This window comes from Carassius auratus, chromosome 33, assembly GCF_003368295.1.
Source record: "Carassius auratus strain Wakin chromosome 33, ASM336829v1, whole genome shotgun sequence".
Lineage (NCBI taxonomy): Eukaryota > Metazoa > Chordata > Actinopteri > Cypriniformes > Cyprinidae > Carassius > Carassius auratus.
Genome location: NC_039275.1, coordinates 3,400,875 through 3,418,910, shown reverse-complemented (window position 1 = coordinate 3,418,910; position 18,036 = coordinate 3,400,875). Strand labels below are relative to the sequence as shown.

The 18,036-nt window shown below is 33.9% G+C and overlaps 2 protein-coding genes and 1 pseudogene across 2 annotated transcripts; 1 reads left to right on the top strand and 2 right to left on the bottom strand.

Moving 5' to 3' along the window:
* The first annotated feature begins 514 nt into the window (after window positions 1-514).
* LOC113052816 (nucleoporin GLE1-like) lies at window positions 515-8,378 on the top strand (annotated as a pseudogene).
* An 888-nt stretch (window positions 8,379-9,266) lies between these two features.
* LOC113052747 (protein SET-like) lies at window positions 9,267-12,329 on the bottom strand. The gene is made up of 8 exons (XM_026217176.1): window positions 12,025-12,329; window positions 11,211-11,268; window positions 10,970-11,112; window positions 10,781-10,884; window positions 10,587-10,700; window positions 10,338-10,508; window positions 10,041-10,163; window positions 9,267-9,928 (listed from the first exon to the last, which is right to left on the bottom strand). Exons 1-8 carry the CDS (start codon window positions 12,095-12,097, stop codon window positions 9,905-9,907), a joined length of 810 nt encoding a protein of 269 aa, XP_026072961.1. The 5' UTR covers window positions 12,098-12,329; the 3' UTR covers window positions 9,267-9,904.
* A 1,067-nt stretch (window positions 12,330-13,396) lies between these two features.
* zdhhc12a (zDHHC palmitoyltransferase 12a) lies at window positions 13,397-17,207 on the bottom strand. Its single transcript, XM_026217175.1, has 5 exons — window positions 16,919-17,207; window positions 15,925-16,061; window positions 15,757-15,852; window positions 15,508-15,674; window positions 13,397-14,091 (listed from the first exon to the last, which is right to left on the bottom strand). Exons 1-5 carry the CDS (start codon window positions 17,040-17,042, stop codon window positions 13,776-13,778), a joined length of 840 nt encoding a protein of 279 aa, XP_026072960.1. The 5' UTR covers window positions 17,043-17,207; the 3' UTR covers window positions 13,397-13,775.
* Window positions 17,208-18,036: the final 829 nt, after the last annotated feature.

Below are 18,036 nucleotides of genomic sequence, written 5' to 3'. Positions count from 1 at the left end.
GAGTTTGTTTCTTCATCAGATTTGGAGAAATGTAGCATTGCATCAGTGTCTCATCAATGGTTGCTCTGTAGTGAATGGGTGCCGTCAGAATGAGAGCTGATAAAAACATCACAATAATCCACAAGTAATCCAGTCCATCAATTGATTACAATGCAAGCTCAACGAGTTAATCTTAATCAAACATTTCATGGAAAATACAGAGATAAAATTATCTTAGAATGACACTCCAGTGGGATTGTGACCCCCATCATCTACTGATAATATCAAATAAATTATTATTTGCCTTAAATTACACACACACACACACACACACACACACACACACACACACACACACACACACACACACACACACATATATATATATATATATATATATATATATATATATATATATTTCATTGAATCGTGATCACATTCTATTTACACGTCTGTGTTATGTATTAGAGTATAATAGTTGTAGATACGCGTATTTATTTTGTAATCCAGACTTTTATTTTGTAGTTGCGGAAGTGGCGGCCTGTTCGATTATTACGGTGTCTGTTTCATATCGAGTAAATCGGTGTAAAAACACTTTAATGTCTTTAAAAATTCACTCTGAAAATCTACGATGGGAGACTTTAGAAGCTCTGAAAAACTCTCCGAAGGGGAATCTCAAATTCAGTCCAGACTGGCTGGAGAAGAGGGAGGTAAAACATGCTAAAAACTGAGAAATATTAAAATCAGTTTTAACATTGTGGAGTTTCATCAGATTTATTACTAATTAAACATATCGTGTTGTTTTTTGAGATGTACTCCATGGTATTCTGATATTATGGTGCAGAGGTATATAAATAAAATGACTTGTATATATTAGAATAACACATGCTATAATAATAATTGTTAATTATGACAATATAAAAATTACTATAATACTTCTTTAAAATTTTTACAAATCTTACTGATCCCAAACTTTTGAATGGTGTAATGATGCTGAAAATATAGCTGTGCATCACAATAATAAATTCTATTTTAATATATACTCGCATAGAAAACAGCTATTTTAAATTGTAATAATATTTCACAATTTTACTGTATTTTTGTATCAAATAAATGCAGCCTTGGTGAGCAGAAGAAGAGTAATGATGCTGAAAATACAGCTGCACATCACAGAAATAAATTATATTTTAAAGTATATTAAAGTATAAAAACATTATTTTAAATTGTAATAATATTTCACAATTTTACTGTATTTTTAATCAAATAAATGCAGCTTCGGTGAGCAGAAGAAGAGTAATGATGCTGAAAATACAGCTGCACATCACAGAAATAAATTATATTTTAAAGTATATTAAAGTATAAAAACATTATTTTAAATTGTAATAATATTTCACAATTTTACTGTATTTTTAATCAAATAAATAAAGCTTCGGTGAGCAGAAGAAGAGTAATGATGCTGAAAATACAGCTGCACATCACAGAAATAAATTATATTTTAAAGTATATTAAAGTATAGAAACATTATTTTAAATTGTAATAATATTTCACAATTTTACTGTATTTTTAATCAAATAAATGCAGCTTCGGTGAGCAGAAAAAGAGTAATGATGCTGAAAATTCAGCTTTGCATCACAATTTTTAAAAATAACATTTCTAATTTTCACTGCATTTTTGTGCCAATTAATTTATTTCTGATCAAATATAGATGAACATAAAGAACTTCTTTAAAAATATTACACATCTTACTGATCCCATACTTTTGAACGGCAGTGTAGGTATTTATTTACCTTACAAAGGATAAAAAATTAAATTTTTTAAAATAAAAATATGTAGAGAAATGTACTTCATTCTTCTTATTTTATAACATTTAAAGACGGAATGAAGACATTTGTTTGACGTTTTAGCGTTTATTCAACTAAAACCAAAACACAAAGTCTTAGTTTATAATATAAATATTTTAAATGAAATGTTAAATAAATGTAACTTCTCAATCAGTAAAGTCTTAATCTTCAGTGTTGTGTTTTTTGCAGGATGTTCTGGCGGGCTGTATGGAGATGTCCAGTCTGTCTCCTCTCTCAGGACAGATTCTGAAGAGACTGAGTCCTCGTCCGCGGCTCAAGACCTGCTCGCTGACTTCATGTGTTCGTGATACCAGTCCCGGGCTCTCAGAAGATGCTTCGTTTCCCATCAGTCCCAGACAGATTTCATCTCCCGCCTCTTCGTCTCCGGTCTCCATCCACGCTGAGGAGGAAGAGCAGAAGGTGACTTCTTAAGCCACACAATTCAAGACTTGGTTTAGTGCATTTGCATTCATTCATTACACATTACACATTTATTCTGAAGAGACTTGAGTGTTGCAATACAAAGCCTGTTTGCACTTTAATAATAGCTTTGACCAACTTTATCAGGAACTTCAACACAATCATTGGTTTAAGTACAGGGCCTGAATTTCGATTTCGATTTTTTTTATTTGAAGATGGATTTAGTGTATTTTTTTTTAGAGATATTTTTAAACCACAATCATCCAAACTAAATGTTTCGTCATCCAGTTTATTTCTGTTTTACAATTACTAATGATGTTGATTCATATTTATATTGTAAGGAAGTTCTAAAAAATTCTAAAAATCAAAAAAAAGTTCTAAAATTTTAACTCTGAATTTAATTTATTTTAAGTAAACAGTTTGTAATAAATAATAACATTCTTATAAAATAAGAATAATGACAAGCAATGTCACAAACAAATAGAATAACAAAATACAACTAAAATTAACATTGCTTTAAGTTTTTGAGGTAGGTTTAACACTAATATTTGGGTACAGAAATACCACAAAAAATAAATAAAAATAACATATTTAACTTTGACATAACTCTGGTTAGTATGAATAAACATTAATGACGCAGCAGGTTTATTTAGGTTGCTGTCTCTTTAAGACCTCAAGCTCGGCTCAAACTGTTACACATAAGTTTTTTTTCTCAACTGTTTACATTAACTTTATAGCCTATATAGCGAAAATGTTTAGTATTAATGGCCTGTTTACATTAATACTCATCAAGACGGGGGCTTTGACATATTTTTTTGGGTATGTTTGGGTGTGAGGCGGCTCACAGAAGTCACAGAGCACGCAAGTACTGCATTGAGCACTTGAATGTTTAAAATTTTGAGACTCAAAAGCATGTGCAAATGATTAATTCTGTCGTCTGTCACGTGCATCTTTCATGTTGAAGTATTTGCTGTGATTTCCCACATTACAAGCGCAGAAACGGCGGGAATTCATAGAACTATGCTGCAATCCAGCGCCGAAATTCAAGCCCTTAAATGGTAATAATTAGAAGAGTTTGAATGACAGATTTGGTCATTGGTCACTGCTTTCTGTTTAAGCTCCGCCCCCGCAAGCTCACACTCATCTGCATACAGACATCTCAACAGCCAATCAAAAACTTGGATGAATAGAACCAAGACCCCGCCCTACATTTTTTTTCTTTTTGATACTCTGATGAATATGATATACTCGCATAGAAAACAGCTATTTTAAATTGTAATAATATTTCATAATTTTATTGTATTTTTGATCAAATAAATGCAGCCTCGGTGAGCACAGGAGATTTATTTCAAAAACTTTTGTGGTGTATATTTAATTAATAATGTATGATATGCTCCTGCAGCTGAAATGCAATGCAAGTCACTTAAGGTCAAAGCATCTACCCAATGCATAAATAAATAATATGCATTTGGCAGGGTCAGTTTCCCAGTGTGGAGGATTTGACCGTGGCGGAGCGCTACAGGAAATGAGGTCACTGGTCAGAAACCTTCAGGACGAGGTGGCACAGGCTGCTGAGAGGAAGAGGAAGGAGCAGGAGGAAGAGGAGGAGAAGAAGAAAAGACACGAGGAGCTGAAAACCCAACAAGAGGAGCAGAAGAAAAACGCAGCACAGTCTGCCAAAGAGAAGACAAGGACACAGGGTGAGAGAGCAGGTGAACATGCATGAGACTTTGAAAGGATGCAGTGTTTATTGTGAACATTGTGAACTTAAATGAGTGGTTTTCATCTGATCCTCAGGTCTGCAGACAGGGGCGGATGACAGCACTTTAAAATGGTACAACACCCTGCAGGATTCGGCCATTGGTGCACTCAGGCGTTTGATGAGCTCAGCACAGCTAAAGACACGCAGGTTAGACGCCCGTCAGCATCTAGCAGATAGTTTCTGATGTTGTACTAGTGAATAATTATCTTGCTCTTCTTTTGCAGACCAAGAAATTAAAAATGGAGCTCCAAAAGGCCGCGACCACACCAGTGAGCCAGACCGCAAACATCTCCGGTGAGACCAACACCAGCAATATAAATATATATATATATATATATATATATATATATATATATATATATATATATATATATAAATTTTTATTTTTATTTTTTTTGGTCAGTTAAGGTTTATTTTATTTCAAGTAACAAAATTGTTTTGGTGGTTTCAGTTTTCATTTAGCTAGACTCTGAAAATGAAGTAAATAAAACTGCATTTACTGATTGACACAAAACCCAAGTTGTAAACAAACTATTTTTATATAAACCCTTTAATGATATAATATTTCCACTCGTAATTCATTGTTGAAATGTAAACATTTAAATGATGCAATTAACTTGTTTTCATGACAGATCTATTCAAACATACATTAAACAATGAAGACATCACTAACAGTGATATTAAAATGTTATGAATATGTTATATATTTAACAAACTGCTTCTTTCTTGAGAATCTTTTCGGCTAATTAAAGAGCTTTGGATCCGTCACACCACATTAAAATATGCCAAAATGACATTTATGGTTATAAAATTGGTAACATTTAAACGTCCAGACTTTGAAACATTAGGAAACACGAGTTTATTGCGATTATTGGATTGCAAATAATCTTTAGTGATGTTTTCTTTACACATTGATTAAAAAGGTTCGATGTCAGATTAATTGAAAGCATCACTCAAAGTTCACTTCATGTCTGCTAATTTCCTTTAAACATGTTTTGTGTGTAGGTGCTCCGCTGAAGGAGGCCTTTGAGAAGATGGACAAGCTGTTGTCCGGTCGTCCAGTGACGTCCGCTGGAAAGACAGTGTCGACGTCCCAGCATCCTCAGGGGTCGGAGTTTGTTGGTTATAAACTAGCGGAGAAGTTTGTGGTGAGGCAGATGTTAACATAAATACACAACCAAAAAGATTTTTGAATGCAAGCAAAGGTAATGTTGATGATGCATTCACAGAAACAAGGAGAAGAGGAGGTGGCGTCCAATCATTCGGCAGCGTTCCCCATCGCCGCTGTGGCCTCAGGCATCTGGGAACTGCATCCTGGAATCGGAGAACTTATACTCGCTCACCTCCACAGGAAGTGCCTTTACGCTGTGCCACACTATCCACCGATGGAGCGAGGCACGTCTGTGGAGGATCACCAGAAGTGTGTGTTGCATTCGTTTAGAAGTCCTCTGGTCAATAGTGTGTGACCCTGGAGCACAAAACCAGTTATACATCATCTGAAAGCTGAATGAATAAGCTTTCCATTGAAGTAGAGTTTATTAAATCATCTGGGAAATCTGGGATCTGAGTGTGCAGAATATTGAGAAAATCATCTTTTTAAAGTTGTTCGAATTAATTCTTAGCAATGCATATTACTGATCAAAAATTAAGTCTCTTTTCTTAATATCCTAATGATTTTTGGCATAAAAGAAAAATCTATAATTTTGACACATATAAAGTATTTTTTTGGCTATTCCTACAAATATACCCCAGAGACTCAAGACTGCTTTTGTGCTCTTTTGAGTCACATATTAAGGAGAATGTGAATTTTTGCCTTCTGTCTGCACTGTTTTTTAGCCATTTGTCTATGCACACATGAACATCTTAGTGTTATTTAAATATTATAGTGTTTGTGAATATTTTATAATATAGATTAATGTTTTTATTTTTTATTTTAGTTAAGTTAATTTTTTTATATTAAACTTTTATTTAAGTGTCTATCGTTTTTATTAAAATTAATTAATTAATTTTAGTTCGTTCAGTTTTAGTTATTGTTGTATTTCACGCTAAATGAATGAAAATAAGAAATGTTGCATCCGCAACTAGCTGAAATAATGTTACATTTTTATTTCTTCAGTTAAAGTTTTTTTGTTTTGTTTTTTTACTTGAGTTTTAATTAGGGATGTCATTTTGCTTTAAAGATTTTAATAATCCATTTCCAACCATCAGTTAATCTAAATGCATACAGAAAGACCCTTTTAATTCTTAACACATTTTCAACTGCACTGTAAAAATTAATCTTTAATCACACTTTCATAGAAATATATACTAAATAAATACCTGTCATTGTAGTTTCCTTAATTTATAAATGCTAATTTTAATAAATCAGTCTTTGGTGTTATTAATGTTGTACTGTATAGAAAATACAAATGGCATGAACAACATATCCGATATTTCTCTTGAAAACATGTGCAATAGTTTCAGTTTTACTTACTTAAACTCTGTCTTTACTTGCATTTAAAAGTGAAACATTTATGCATGCATGCAACATTAATTACTGAATTGTAACTAAATATGTGTGTAAAGCAAACAGAGGTTGTTTATCACAGGTTTTTGTTAAAAAAAAGGTCAACGTGGCTCGCACAAATCCTCAACATGAAGCCACTCGCTGACATCACGGCTACTATTCTCTTCGACTTCCTGGAGGTGAATGCTTTTTCCTGTTGCAAGTGTTTTATTTTTTATCAGTATTTGCTTCATGGCTATGTATTTGTGTCTCTTTAGGTCTGTGGAAATGCTTTGATGAGACAATATCGAGGGCAGTTCTGGAAACTGATATTGCTTATTATTGAAGAATACTTTCCGCGGTATTATCTAGCTGTCTTTAAGACATTTTTAATATTTATTTAAATATTTATTGCCTTCTAAATGCATAATACACCCTTATGCTTTATATATCAAGCATCCAAAAATGAACCTAAAGAAATTAGCCTCCAAATATTCCTTTCGTCCTTCTGTTTGTTTGTTTGCTTGTTTGTTTGTGTTTAAATGCTGCTGCATTCTGATGCACTTTTTCTCTGATTTAAAGGAACAGTTCACCTTAAAATGAAAATTAGCTGAAAATGTTCTCATCCTCAGGCAATCCAAAGTCAGGATGAGTTTGTTTCTTCATCAGGTTTGGAGAAATGTAGCATTGCATCACTTGCTCACCATTGTATGCTCTGCAGTGAATGGGTGCCGTCAGAATGAGAGTCTAATAAAAACATCACAATAATCCACAGTAATCCAAGTCCATCAGTGAACATCTGGAGAAGACAAAAGCTGAAACAAATCCAGCATTAAAACCTTTTTAACTTCAAAGCGTTGCTTCCTTCTAATACAGTCCATAGTAATGCTTCCTAAAGTGGAAAAGTGGATCTGTTCTGAATCAGGAGAGAAATCTGCACAGATCAAGCAGCGTTTAAACAGTCCAAAACAAATTTGATGGGAGAGACAACAGGAGATGGATTTTTTTCACTGTAGGAAGCATTATTATGGATTATGGATCATTATGGACCATTCATTCTGACGGCACCCATTCACTGACGAGCATACAATGGTGAGCAAGTAATGCAATGCTACATTTCTCCAAATCTGATGAAGAAACAAACTCATCCTAATCTTGGATGGCCTGATGGGAAGTTAATTTTCACCAAATTTACATTTTTGGGTGAAGTATTCCTTTAATATAAGGTATAATCATTAATATGCCTAATTCTCTCAGGATCGAAGCGGTCACCAGCACCGGTCAAATGGGCTCCGTAACCAGACTCAAACAGTTTCTAGAGGTAAGCTTTTCTTGTTTGTATCAGCTAAATTATATTTTTAATAACTAATAGCCAATGCATCTTTCATCTAGACGTCTTTAAGAACCAAGCAGATTCCCGCTCCCAGGAGCGAGCTTGGCTCCGCCTTCTTCAACTCCTGATTGGTGGAAATCAACCTGACAAATGTTTAAAGAAAAATGCTCTACACTGAAATGAAGCATAAGCCAACACTGTTTAGTGGATGAATAAGTGTTAATGTGTTTTTCTCATCTGTAGGATTTATTTAATCGAGCATCATGCCTTCTTAAGTTCAAGTTTGTTTTCTTTTATCGGAGAAATATAAGGAACTGATGTCCTTATTCTCAATTTAGTTTATGTTGGTGTCTTAATGTATCCATACGATCTCAAATTCATAAAAAATATCCTCTAACCATCTGTTTTAGACAAGTGACATTAACAGTATTACAGTAATCAGCTTATTCTATAAGCTTTATTTCTGCAATATGGTGGAGTGTAATTTCACGTGCGTACACTAATATGAAATGTACTGTATATTGATGCAGATATTTATGATTTTATATGGTATAAGGATTAAACCAAGTACACCAAGTGTGTTTTGATTATTGTTGTATTTGAATCTAATGCATAAGAAAGCGGCTTTAACATTAGTACAGAATTATAAATTGTTTTATTTTGATGTTATTTTAAAATATCTATAGTTTTACGATTTACCTTAAATAATGTGTAATGTATTACGTTACTAACAACAATTTTTGTAATCAGTAACCGATGTTTTCATATGAAGTGCAATAAAAATACTGTATACACAGTATAAATAAGTAGAGGATGGCAATAGCAACATGAAGGTTTTGGGTTCGATTTCTAAAGAAAGCAGGAAGTAAGATGTTTAATTTTCATTTAATAAAAGCATCTGCCAAGTATGTAAATGTTAGTACATATTATTATACTAAATGAAATTTATGCACATATTTGTAGTACTTATTCTTGATGCACACACTTAGTTTTTTTTTTTTTTTTTAGCTTGCATGCAAAATGTATTTCATGCTACTGGACTACAAAACAAGAAATAAGCAAATTTCTGCATTCGTTCATGTAAATGTCATGGAATAGTTCACTCAAAAATGAAAATTAGCTGGAAGTGTCTTCTAGAAGTCTATATAGAATCTTTTTGTTGACAATTAGCCAGACCACACTTTATCCCATTTAATAAAGCTATTTTTATGGGGAATATTTAATGATATTTGAATGCCTGGCTTTGTTCTTGACTTGACCGAAGGACTATAAAAAATATGGCATCCCATTGACTTTTAAACTATTTTAACCTTTATTTTATTTTCTTTGCATCTGGATTAATACAAAACCTGGCGTTTTATTTGAAAACCAACCCAACAGATTGAAGCAGTAATACAACCACTACATAAAGTTCACTGAAAGTTGAAGAGAAAGTCACAGGCGTGATTAGATTTTTTGGAATATTTTATTTTCTTTATCAAAAATCCATTTCAAATCTGGTGAATGTCTGTAAAACAAGACAAGATAAAAATCAAAGACTCAATGATGGTGTTCACAAACCCTCTTGTTCCTCAGCCCTCCTGAAACAGGGATTCACTTCCATGAAGGGTTTATACACACCAAGAATAAAGAAACAAAACGGTGGAGAATGCTAGAGCTAGCCAATCACAGCGCTCCGTGGCTTCAGTTCAATTAAACACACAAAACGGCAACAGGAAGAAGATCATTTGTACATATATATTTAATTACAAAAAAAAAAAAACAGAACACTATTTGCAAGTCTACTCCAGACGTTGTGTGGCCGATAACTACAGTGTTTTGCTTTTTACCTCGAAATGCGTTTGGAAATTGAGATGGTGGATGCCATGTCGGCAAGATCTTGCCATCAGTTTATTGTGAGTCTTTTCAGGGGACTTCGTCACAGCAAGTTCAGGATAGAGGAAAGATGGAGCTCAAAACCAAAAACAGGAAAACGAAGCATATTGCTCCCCCCTCCCCCCAAAAAAAACAACAACAAAAAAAGCCAAAGAAGCAATTTGGAAACCGGACTGGGGAGACGTGGATAATATTCCTCTATTTCAGCTTCAGTCATCCTCGCCGTCATCATCCTGCAATTGAAAATGTTCTCTTAAGAAGTGAAATTTAATAAAGAGCGAATACAGTTACACATTTAGAGACTTTCGACACGACGTGCACACTTCAAATGCACTGGCTGCATACCTCTCCATCATCATCCTCCTCTTCCTCTCCGTCATCTTCTCCCTCTTCATCAATATCATCCAGACCTTCCTCGTCTTCATCATCATCCTCACCCTCTCCTTCCTCGTCCTCCATGTCTGGAACCTGTTAGGGTTAGAAACGCAAAACGTCCGCTGCGTGAACTGGAAGAATTGCTTGACCACATCCTTTAAAAAGTGACTGGAATGGAGACTTTATGAGACCAAGTTGATACAAACAAGGTTAATCTGAATGTTTTTAAAGATTCCCATTTCTGTGTGGACATTGTGCCAGTCTCACCAAGTAGTACTGCAGAGGATTCGGCCAGATGTCGTCTTTAATGACTTCGCCCAACTCGTCCGCGCCTGAATCGGCGTGATCAGAAAACCAGGTGAAGAAGCTCTCGGGTTCTTCATGTTGCCGTTTCTTACCCGCTTTACTCTGTGTCTGACCGGACCGACTCGTGAGGTCCTGCAGAAGAAGGAATCACATATTAATAGAACGCAGTCAGAGAGAAGCTAACTCTTTAATATTAAACATCATGCATACTTTTCCAGGTTTCCATTTGATCTCTGTCGACTTTGAGGTTGGGTCTCCACTCTCGTTCAGGTGAATTTCTTTAGATAGGACTTTGTTCTCAAAATACATGTTTTCATCGAAATACTACAACACAACGGAAAAAAGAGGGTGAGTTATGGGAACATAAAATCTCTAAGCCATGAGAAACCATTTTTACCACTTACAAAATCTATTCTGTAGCCGGATTTGATGTCTTCAAACTCTGTGACCTCAACTCTGGTCAGATAGTGAAGCGCCTCCTCATCCTCCTCCCCAAGAAGAGCAGAGACTAGAGAACCAGATCATATTCAACTATTTAACTCTCACTGAGTATTATGGTAAGTAACGGTGTAATCATTTGTACAGGGGCTTACCTTGTGGGTGGTTGACAAATGTGGTGACCCAAAAGTTGGGGATTTTGGCTATGAGCTCAGACCTCTTCTGGAAGAACGGCTGGCGAAGTTTGTTGTATTTCTGTTCGACTTTAAGAATCTCTTCACTTGCCTGCTCGTTCAGTCTAACAAAAATAAATAAAATAAATCCTCTCGATTCACGAGCATCACAACATTGACTTAAAATTTCTTAACTGACTTAATATAATATAGTTCTACATACCTGTCGATTTCATTCTGTACTTCATCGATGTGCTCGATGGCTTCTTGCTGCTCTTTTTCTAAACAAGTGTTGAGGGAAAAAAACAGGAAATGTTTTAAAAACTAGCACAACATCAGCTAAAATTAATTTATTTCCAATACACGCATTTTCAACGATTAGAGTAGAATTTAAAGGTGTTTAAACGTAACACTTGTTCATGGTTTCTTTTGAAAAATTAGTATTATTCGCGGGAAATTGTTCTGTGACGCGAGTGCAGTCTGATGCCGCGTGGTTTAAATGTGCACAGAACCGCTCGCGCTGCACCTGCTTCCGTCGCGAACCAACCGACGATGCGCGAGAAAGTCTCTTCGGCGTTAATTTATACCATCGTTCGACCTTTTAAAGTGCATAAACAACAATTAGCCAGTGCTACATCATGGCGGAAGACGTGGCTAGGCTAAAGCTAAAGAACAACAACAATAAAGCACCGCGATCGGACGCTTCCGTCCCGCGTGTTTTACACTCTTTAACTGCACGCGTTTCTTCGGGAAAAAAAAATCCGTTAGCGGGCAGAACAAAACAAACTCCCGGGCTTTGATTTTTAAAATATAACGGTTTTTGTGTGCGTCCTAATGGGGCTTTGTGGCGCGCTTAACGTTAGTTCGCAGAAATCAAACATGGCCTCCGCGGCCAAACACAAACACATCGCCACGGTCCACAGAAACGAGTCATACTCGAGCCGCGGAGAATTAACTAGCTACAACAGTAGTTAAAACACGCTTAGGAGAGAAGGAAAAAGTGAAAACGCCCGTCGATTGTTCTCGCTTAACGTTACCTGAGGTCTCGTCCCCTCCGTCGTGGTTCGAGTTCAGTTCCTTTTTACTGACTTTAGCCGCTGAGGCAGACATGATTTCACTGATCGGGACGAGAGGAGTTTCCAGAGAGAATCAAGCGCTGTGGAGGTAGAAGATCGTCCTCCTGGAGCTTGGTTTCTGGAGACTGTATTAGGACGAGAACCGAGTGAGTCCGCGCTGCTCCGCACAAACTTACCGCGAGGGAACGAACGCAGATTCTCACGCGCTCTCTTTCGGACAGAACGCGCCCCTCACGAGCTCGAAAAATGAACTCCGCCCCTTCCAGAACAACCCGCCGAGCTCGACGTCTCTCCCCGGACCTGCTCTCTGATTGGGCGGCGCCGGTGGGGGGCGGGGCTGAGCATGGAACCGCTACAGAAAGGGCGGGATTTTAATGAAGCTTTCATAACATGTCACCTGAATGTAGGTAAAATGGTTCTGGCCAAAACAACACTTTAAATAAACACACAGGACTATGTTTAATATTATTTAAACTGAATGCGTTCAAATGACGCCGTTCACACAGAACCCGTATTGTTTTCCACCGCGCTGACGTTCCATTGTTTTTCTACGTAAATTTGCGCGAGGATGACGTTTTAAAACGCGTTGCGCTCGGGTCCGGCGCGTGAAGAACATTCTAAAAACGCGACGTTCAAGATAAACAAACAACAACAAAAAGTTACATTTCTCAAAAACGCCCATGGCTTTAATACAAAAACGTCCCTGAATCATGTAGCTCCAACAATAGAAGTCGAGCAAGCAACGCCAAGGTCATGGGTTCAATTTCTACGAAAGCATAAATTAATAAAACATGTAGTTTGAATTCAATACAGTTGCTTTAGTGTAGATAGAAATAGACAAAACTCTTTAAGTAGTTAGTGGTTCAGCCTTTTTGACATTGTACACAATATTTTAAGTATGCCAAACCTCAATTAATTTGCATGTATTTTCCAAGTAGCTTGTGATATACTGGATAAGAATAAGAATAATAATAATATATATATATATATATATAAAATCAGACAAAATATTTTAAAGCTTGAACTATAGAAAAGTGCCACTAGTTTATAAACATTTTATTTATATATATTACCCAGGACACACTTTTAAAATCAGGATACCTAAAATGTCCAGCTTTTCCACAATGGGAACCCTGATTCTTGTTCAAAGGAGAATAAAACAACAAATATCTGGATTTGTAGCTTATTAAACTAATAAATATTTGCCTTACGTTAAACAATTTTAAGTCATCTTGAGGCTCATTTGGAAGTTGTCCCATTGCTTAAAGTCTCACGAATTCCAAATTTGAGGATAATTTCAAAACAGATATGAATAAATAAACAAAGCTTCATGAACCGCTCAGAACTACCTTTATTCACTGAAGCATTTTTTTTTTCAGGCTTATAAGAATCATTCATTAGCAAAGTCAATAAATATTGTGTGCAAACGTTTATTTAGTCACATATAAAATTAACTACTTATGCAAAATAAAAAAAGCAAGATTTAAAAGAATCTCTTGGGAACCATCCCTCATTATATATCATGCAACAAATGAGGAGAAAACATCCTTAACCCATTTATAAAGTAGATACTGTACATGTTCCCTGCAGGTTTACTTCATAAATGTTGCAAATAACCACCTCACATCAGTATTAGTAAAAATACGGTCTAAAGAGACGCTCAATAAAACATTCAATGTTTCTGTGGACTTCTCCTTGATGATAAAATCGGCTCATTTAGCCCCGTTGGTGTGTCTGATGTAGATCCTCTCCCACGCTACTGTCCCACAGACGCAGCAGAAGTCCCACAGGTTGCAGACGAGTCCTCTGTCGAACGGGTTCTCCTCCGAGTCGCGGTGTTTGAGGTACAGGATGCGCTGGCGGGACATGAACTCCCAGGTGGTGCTGTTCACCGAGGCCAGGTACAGGTGGATGCACAGCAGGAGCAGCACCACCACCGAAAACACGGCCGTCAGCGCAAACGCCCCGAGCAGGAATCCGTTCTGAGTGAACCACTGCTGCCAGGTGGGTGCTGAGACCACGCCGGACCTTAAACACATGCACTTTAGGGTCATCCACAGTGCATTTGATGCATTATTAATAACTGAACCCTGCTGGACTGTAAATAATCAGTAATGAGGGGAAAGTGCTAATCAGCTTAATAAATAGCTTCTCTGGGATCAATGAAGATAAGGCACTGCGTACATTAGTGGTTTTCACTCTTTTAGTTGTCACAGACTCCAAATATCACGATCCTCTTGAGAGGGACTCCAATCCATACATTTCAATTTATACACAAAATGTATTTTCACATATAAAAAATATGAATGTTGTTAAAAATGAACTATAAATATGTGATATATCTCCTGCTCACTACAGTACTGTGCTGACAGATGTATCATTTATTTCAATCAAATTTGTCTGTTTTAATCAAAATGTATTTATTATTTATTTTAATCACGTTAATTAATTATTGAAATACAATTATCTATTTATTTGAATCATTCCTATAATGTTTAGTTATCTATTACTTACTTATTTAAATTAAATTGTATTTATTTATTTTGTATCAAAATGTATTTATTGTTTATTTTAATCAAACATTATTTATTTTAATCAGTTTAATCACATTCATTTATTTATTATTGAACCAAAATTATCTATTTATTTCATTTTTTTTATTTTAAATCAAACATTATTTATTTTGTTAATCACATTTATTATTTAAATAAAATTATCTATTTATTTGAATAATTTCTGTTAATTTTAGTTATCTATTACCTATTTACTTTTAATTTTATTTATTTATTTATTATCAAAATGTATTTGTTTATTTTACTCAAACATTAATTATTTGAATCATTTTATCACATTTATTTATTTATTATTTAAATTCAATTATTTATTTATTTCAATCCTTCCTGTTAATTTTAATCACATTTAGTTATTCATTTTTAAAATTTATTTATTTACTTTTATCAAAATTTATTTATTATTTATTCAAATAAGTATTTATTTATTGTAATAATTTTATATTTATTTTAATCACATTTGACTTACTTTTTAAATGAAAATTTATTTGATAATTTTTTTATTACATTCATTCATTTGTTTCAATTAAATAAATGTATTTTGTTCATTTTATTTCATATTATTTATTCATTTTAACTGTTTAATGCTTTCCTTCAGGCCCCAGTTTGAAAACCCCTGGCATAATGCATACTATTCTATAAAAATATATAAACTCAAAACATTTCAATCTAAACATTGTCATCATGACCCTGTTACACTGTTTAATTCACAGAAACGGTCCACCTTGGAAATAAATGTTTATAATATGTTATATTACATTTGTCTTAAAACATCTTTAAATGAACTATATCACTTTTACTAAATTATCCAGCCGTCTGATCAAATAATAGGATGTTAAAAACACAGAAAACACATGTCCTGCTCAAGACTCACCATGAAGCCTGTAAACCCCACGATACAGCCACAAACTGCACACACAGGTACAGCAGAAACCACTTGTGATTCCTCTCTCCAACACAGTTGTCTATCCAGGGACAGTGATGGTCAAAGCGCCTCACACAGCACTTACAGGTTTTACAGTGCCTGGCCCTCATCGGTTGCTGGTTCACACAGAAAGAGGAGAGAATAAACAGATTTCACTGGAAGGAACTTTATCGTGGAGCGTCTAGGTTAATGAAGTACCAGTTTAAAGCAGTAGCCACAGCGTCGCTGCTTCACAGAACTGAGATCTTGAGGAATCATCTTCTCCAGTTCTTCATTACTGTCCGCCGACGTTCCCTGAAAGAGCCCAGATATCTGTTATTATTCGAGTAGGATACTGTCTCATACAGACGTTGCTTTCAGAACTACCTCTGTGTCGCTGTCAGACAGAACGAAGCCAGGATCCATCAGAGACACGGTGAAGTACATCAGTACAGAGAGCAGCACCACGGAGCTGAAGACCACCGGCTGGAACAGATCTCCTCTCTCCTGACACTTACGAAGATCTGCACCAAAACAGGAGTCTTTAACACTTCTCTCTTAATATGTAAATATATACTATTATATATATTATATAGAAAAATTAAATAAAATATATAAATAGAATATTTGAAGTACTTTATATATATACACTGGTTCAAAAGTGAGATTTTTTAAGTTTTACAGAAAAAAAATATTATTACAATTTAAAATAATGGTTTTATATTTGTGGTTATATAATATTATAAAATATAATTTATTTCTTTGTATTTTCAGCATCATTACTCCAGGTTTCAGTGTCACATGAGTTTATGGAATCATTATTAATATGCTGATTTATTACAGTTGTGCTGTAATATCAAAAGTACTTATATATATATATATATATATATATATATATATATATATATAATTTTTTTTTTTGTGGACCCTGTCATACATTTTAAAGGATTCTTATAATAGTTTATAATAAAAGAGTAGCATTTATTAAAAAAAAAGTCATTAATACAGTCATTAATAATTTCTTCCTTTCTTTTTTCTTTAAATAAATGAATGTTTTTATTCAGCAAGGATGTGTTAAGCTGATAAAAAATGATGATAAAGACAGGTTCCAAAAAAAATTCTGACTTGATCACAGAAGTAAATTATATTGTAAAGTATATTAACTTAAAAATCATCATTTTAAATGTTAATAATATTTTACAGAATTATTTTTTCTATATTTTTTTGTCAAAAAAAAAAAAAATGCAGCCATGATGAACAGAAGATAATTTTTAAAAGCATATTAAAAAATCTTTATTATTATTATTATTTCTTCAAATACAAATATAATTTTAATAAATGTAATATATTTGAAAACACACACACACACAATGAAATTTACCTGTGTTATGCAGAAAGAGCACTAAAGTTGTGATCCAGGTCAGAATCACATGAAAAGTCCGAACTAAACACCCGGATTTAAACATGTTCTTAAACATCCTTCGCCTTATGAACATAAAAACCATTTAAACATAGCTAGATTCTTGAATATACACGTACTATCCTGTGTGTACTCTTATCATAAATACATTAACATACAGTAAAACACTTTAAACTAATTTTAGAGATAGTATGTTTTCAATCCTCTGGTTTTGTTGTGTTGACATTTCCGGGTCTGAGAGGTTGGTCGGATTTCAAAATAAAAGTTTTTTTTCCGAGCGGGATTTCAAAATAAGATTCCATAATTGTTCTACAATTACTTGTTTTAAATTTATTAAATTAAAAGTTTTTTTTAAGTGTACATAAAATTGTCATTTTATTAAAGTCACGTAAAATGCCAATACTGTGTTAAACATTGGAGAAAGAAATAGATAGCATTTCAGTGGTACATACAGTGTTTTGAGCTGCAGGTGGCAGTGTGCAGTCAATGATCAGGACTGTAGTTTAATTTAGTTTAGAGACCGGATCAAATCTAACTAGGACTGAACCCGTGTTCTTGTGTAAAAAGTTTTTTTATATAATTATTTCCAGAATAAACTAAAATATTTGTATTATAATATTTAAAAAACATTATTAAATTATTATTCATATTATTGAATGTATAAAGTATATATATATATATATATATATATATATATATATATATATATATACACACACACACACACACACACACACACACACACATATATATATATATATATATATATATAATATATGATTTTTTTAATTGACTTATTTCCAGAATAAACTAAAATATTGTAATAAAAAAATTTCAGATATTTAAAATATTAAACACTTTGAATCTATAGAATATACATATATATATACACACACTTTTTTTATGGACTTATTTCCAGAATATACACATTTTGTATTAAAATATAGAATATATTAAAACATTTAAACGTTTAGAATATATATATATATATACACACACACACACATACAAACACACAAGTTTATTAAAAGGGATTTATTTTCCAGAATAAACTAAAATAATTTAAATATTTATATTGT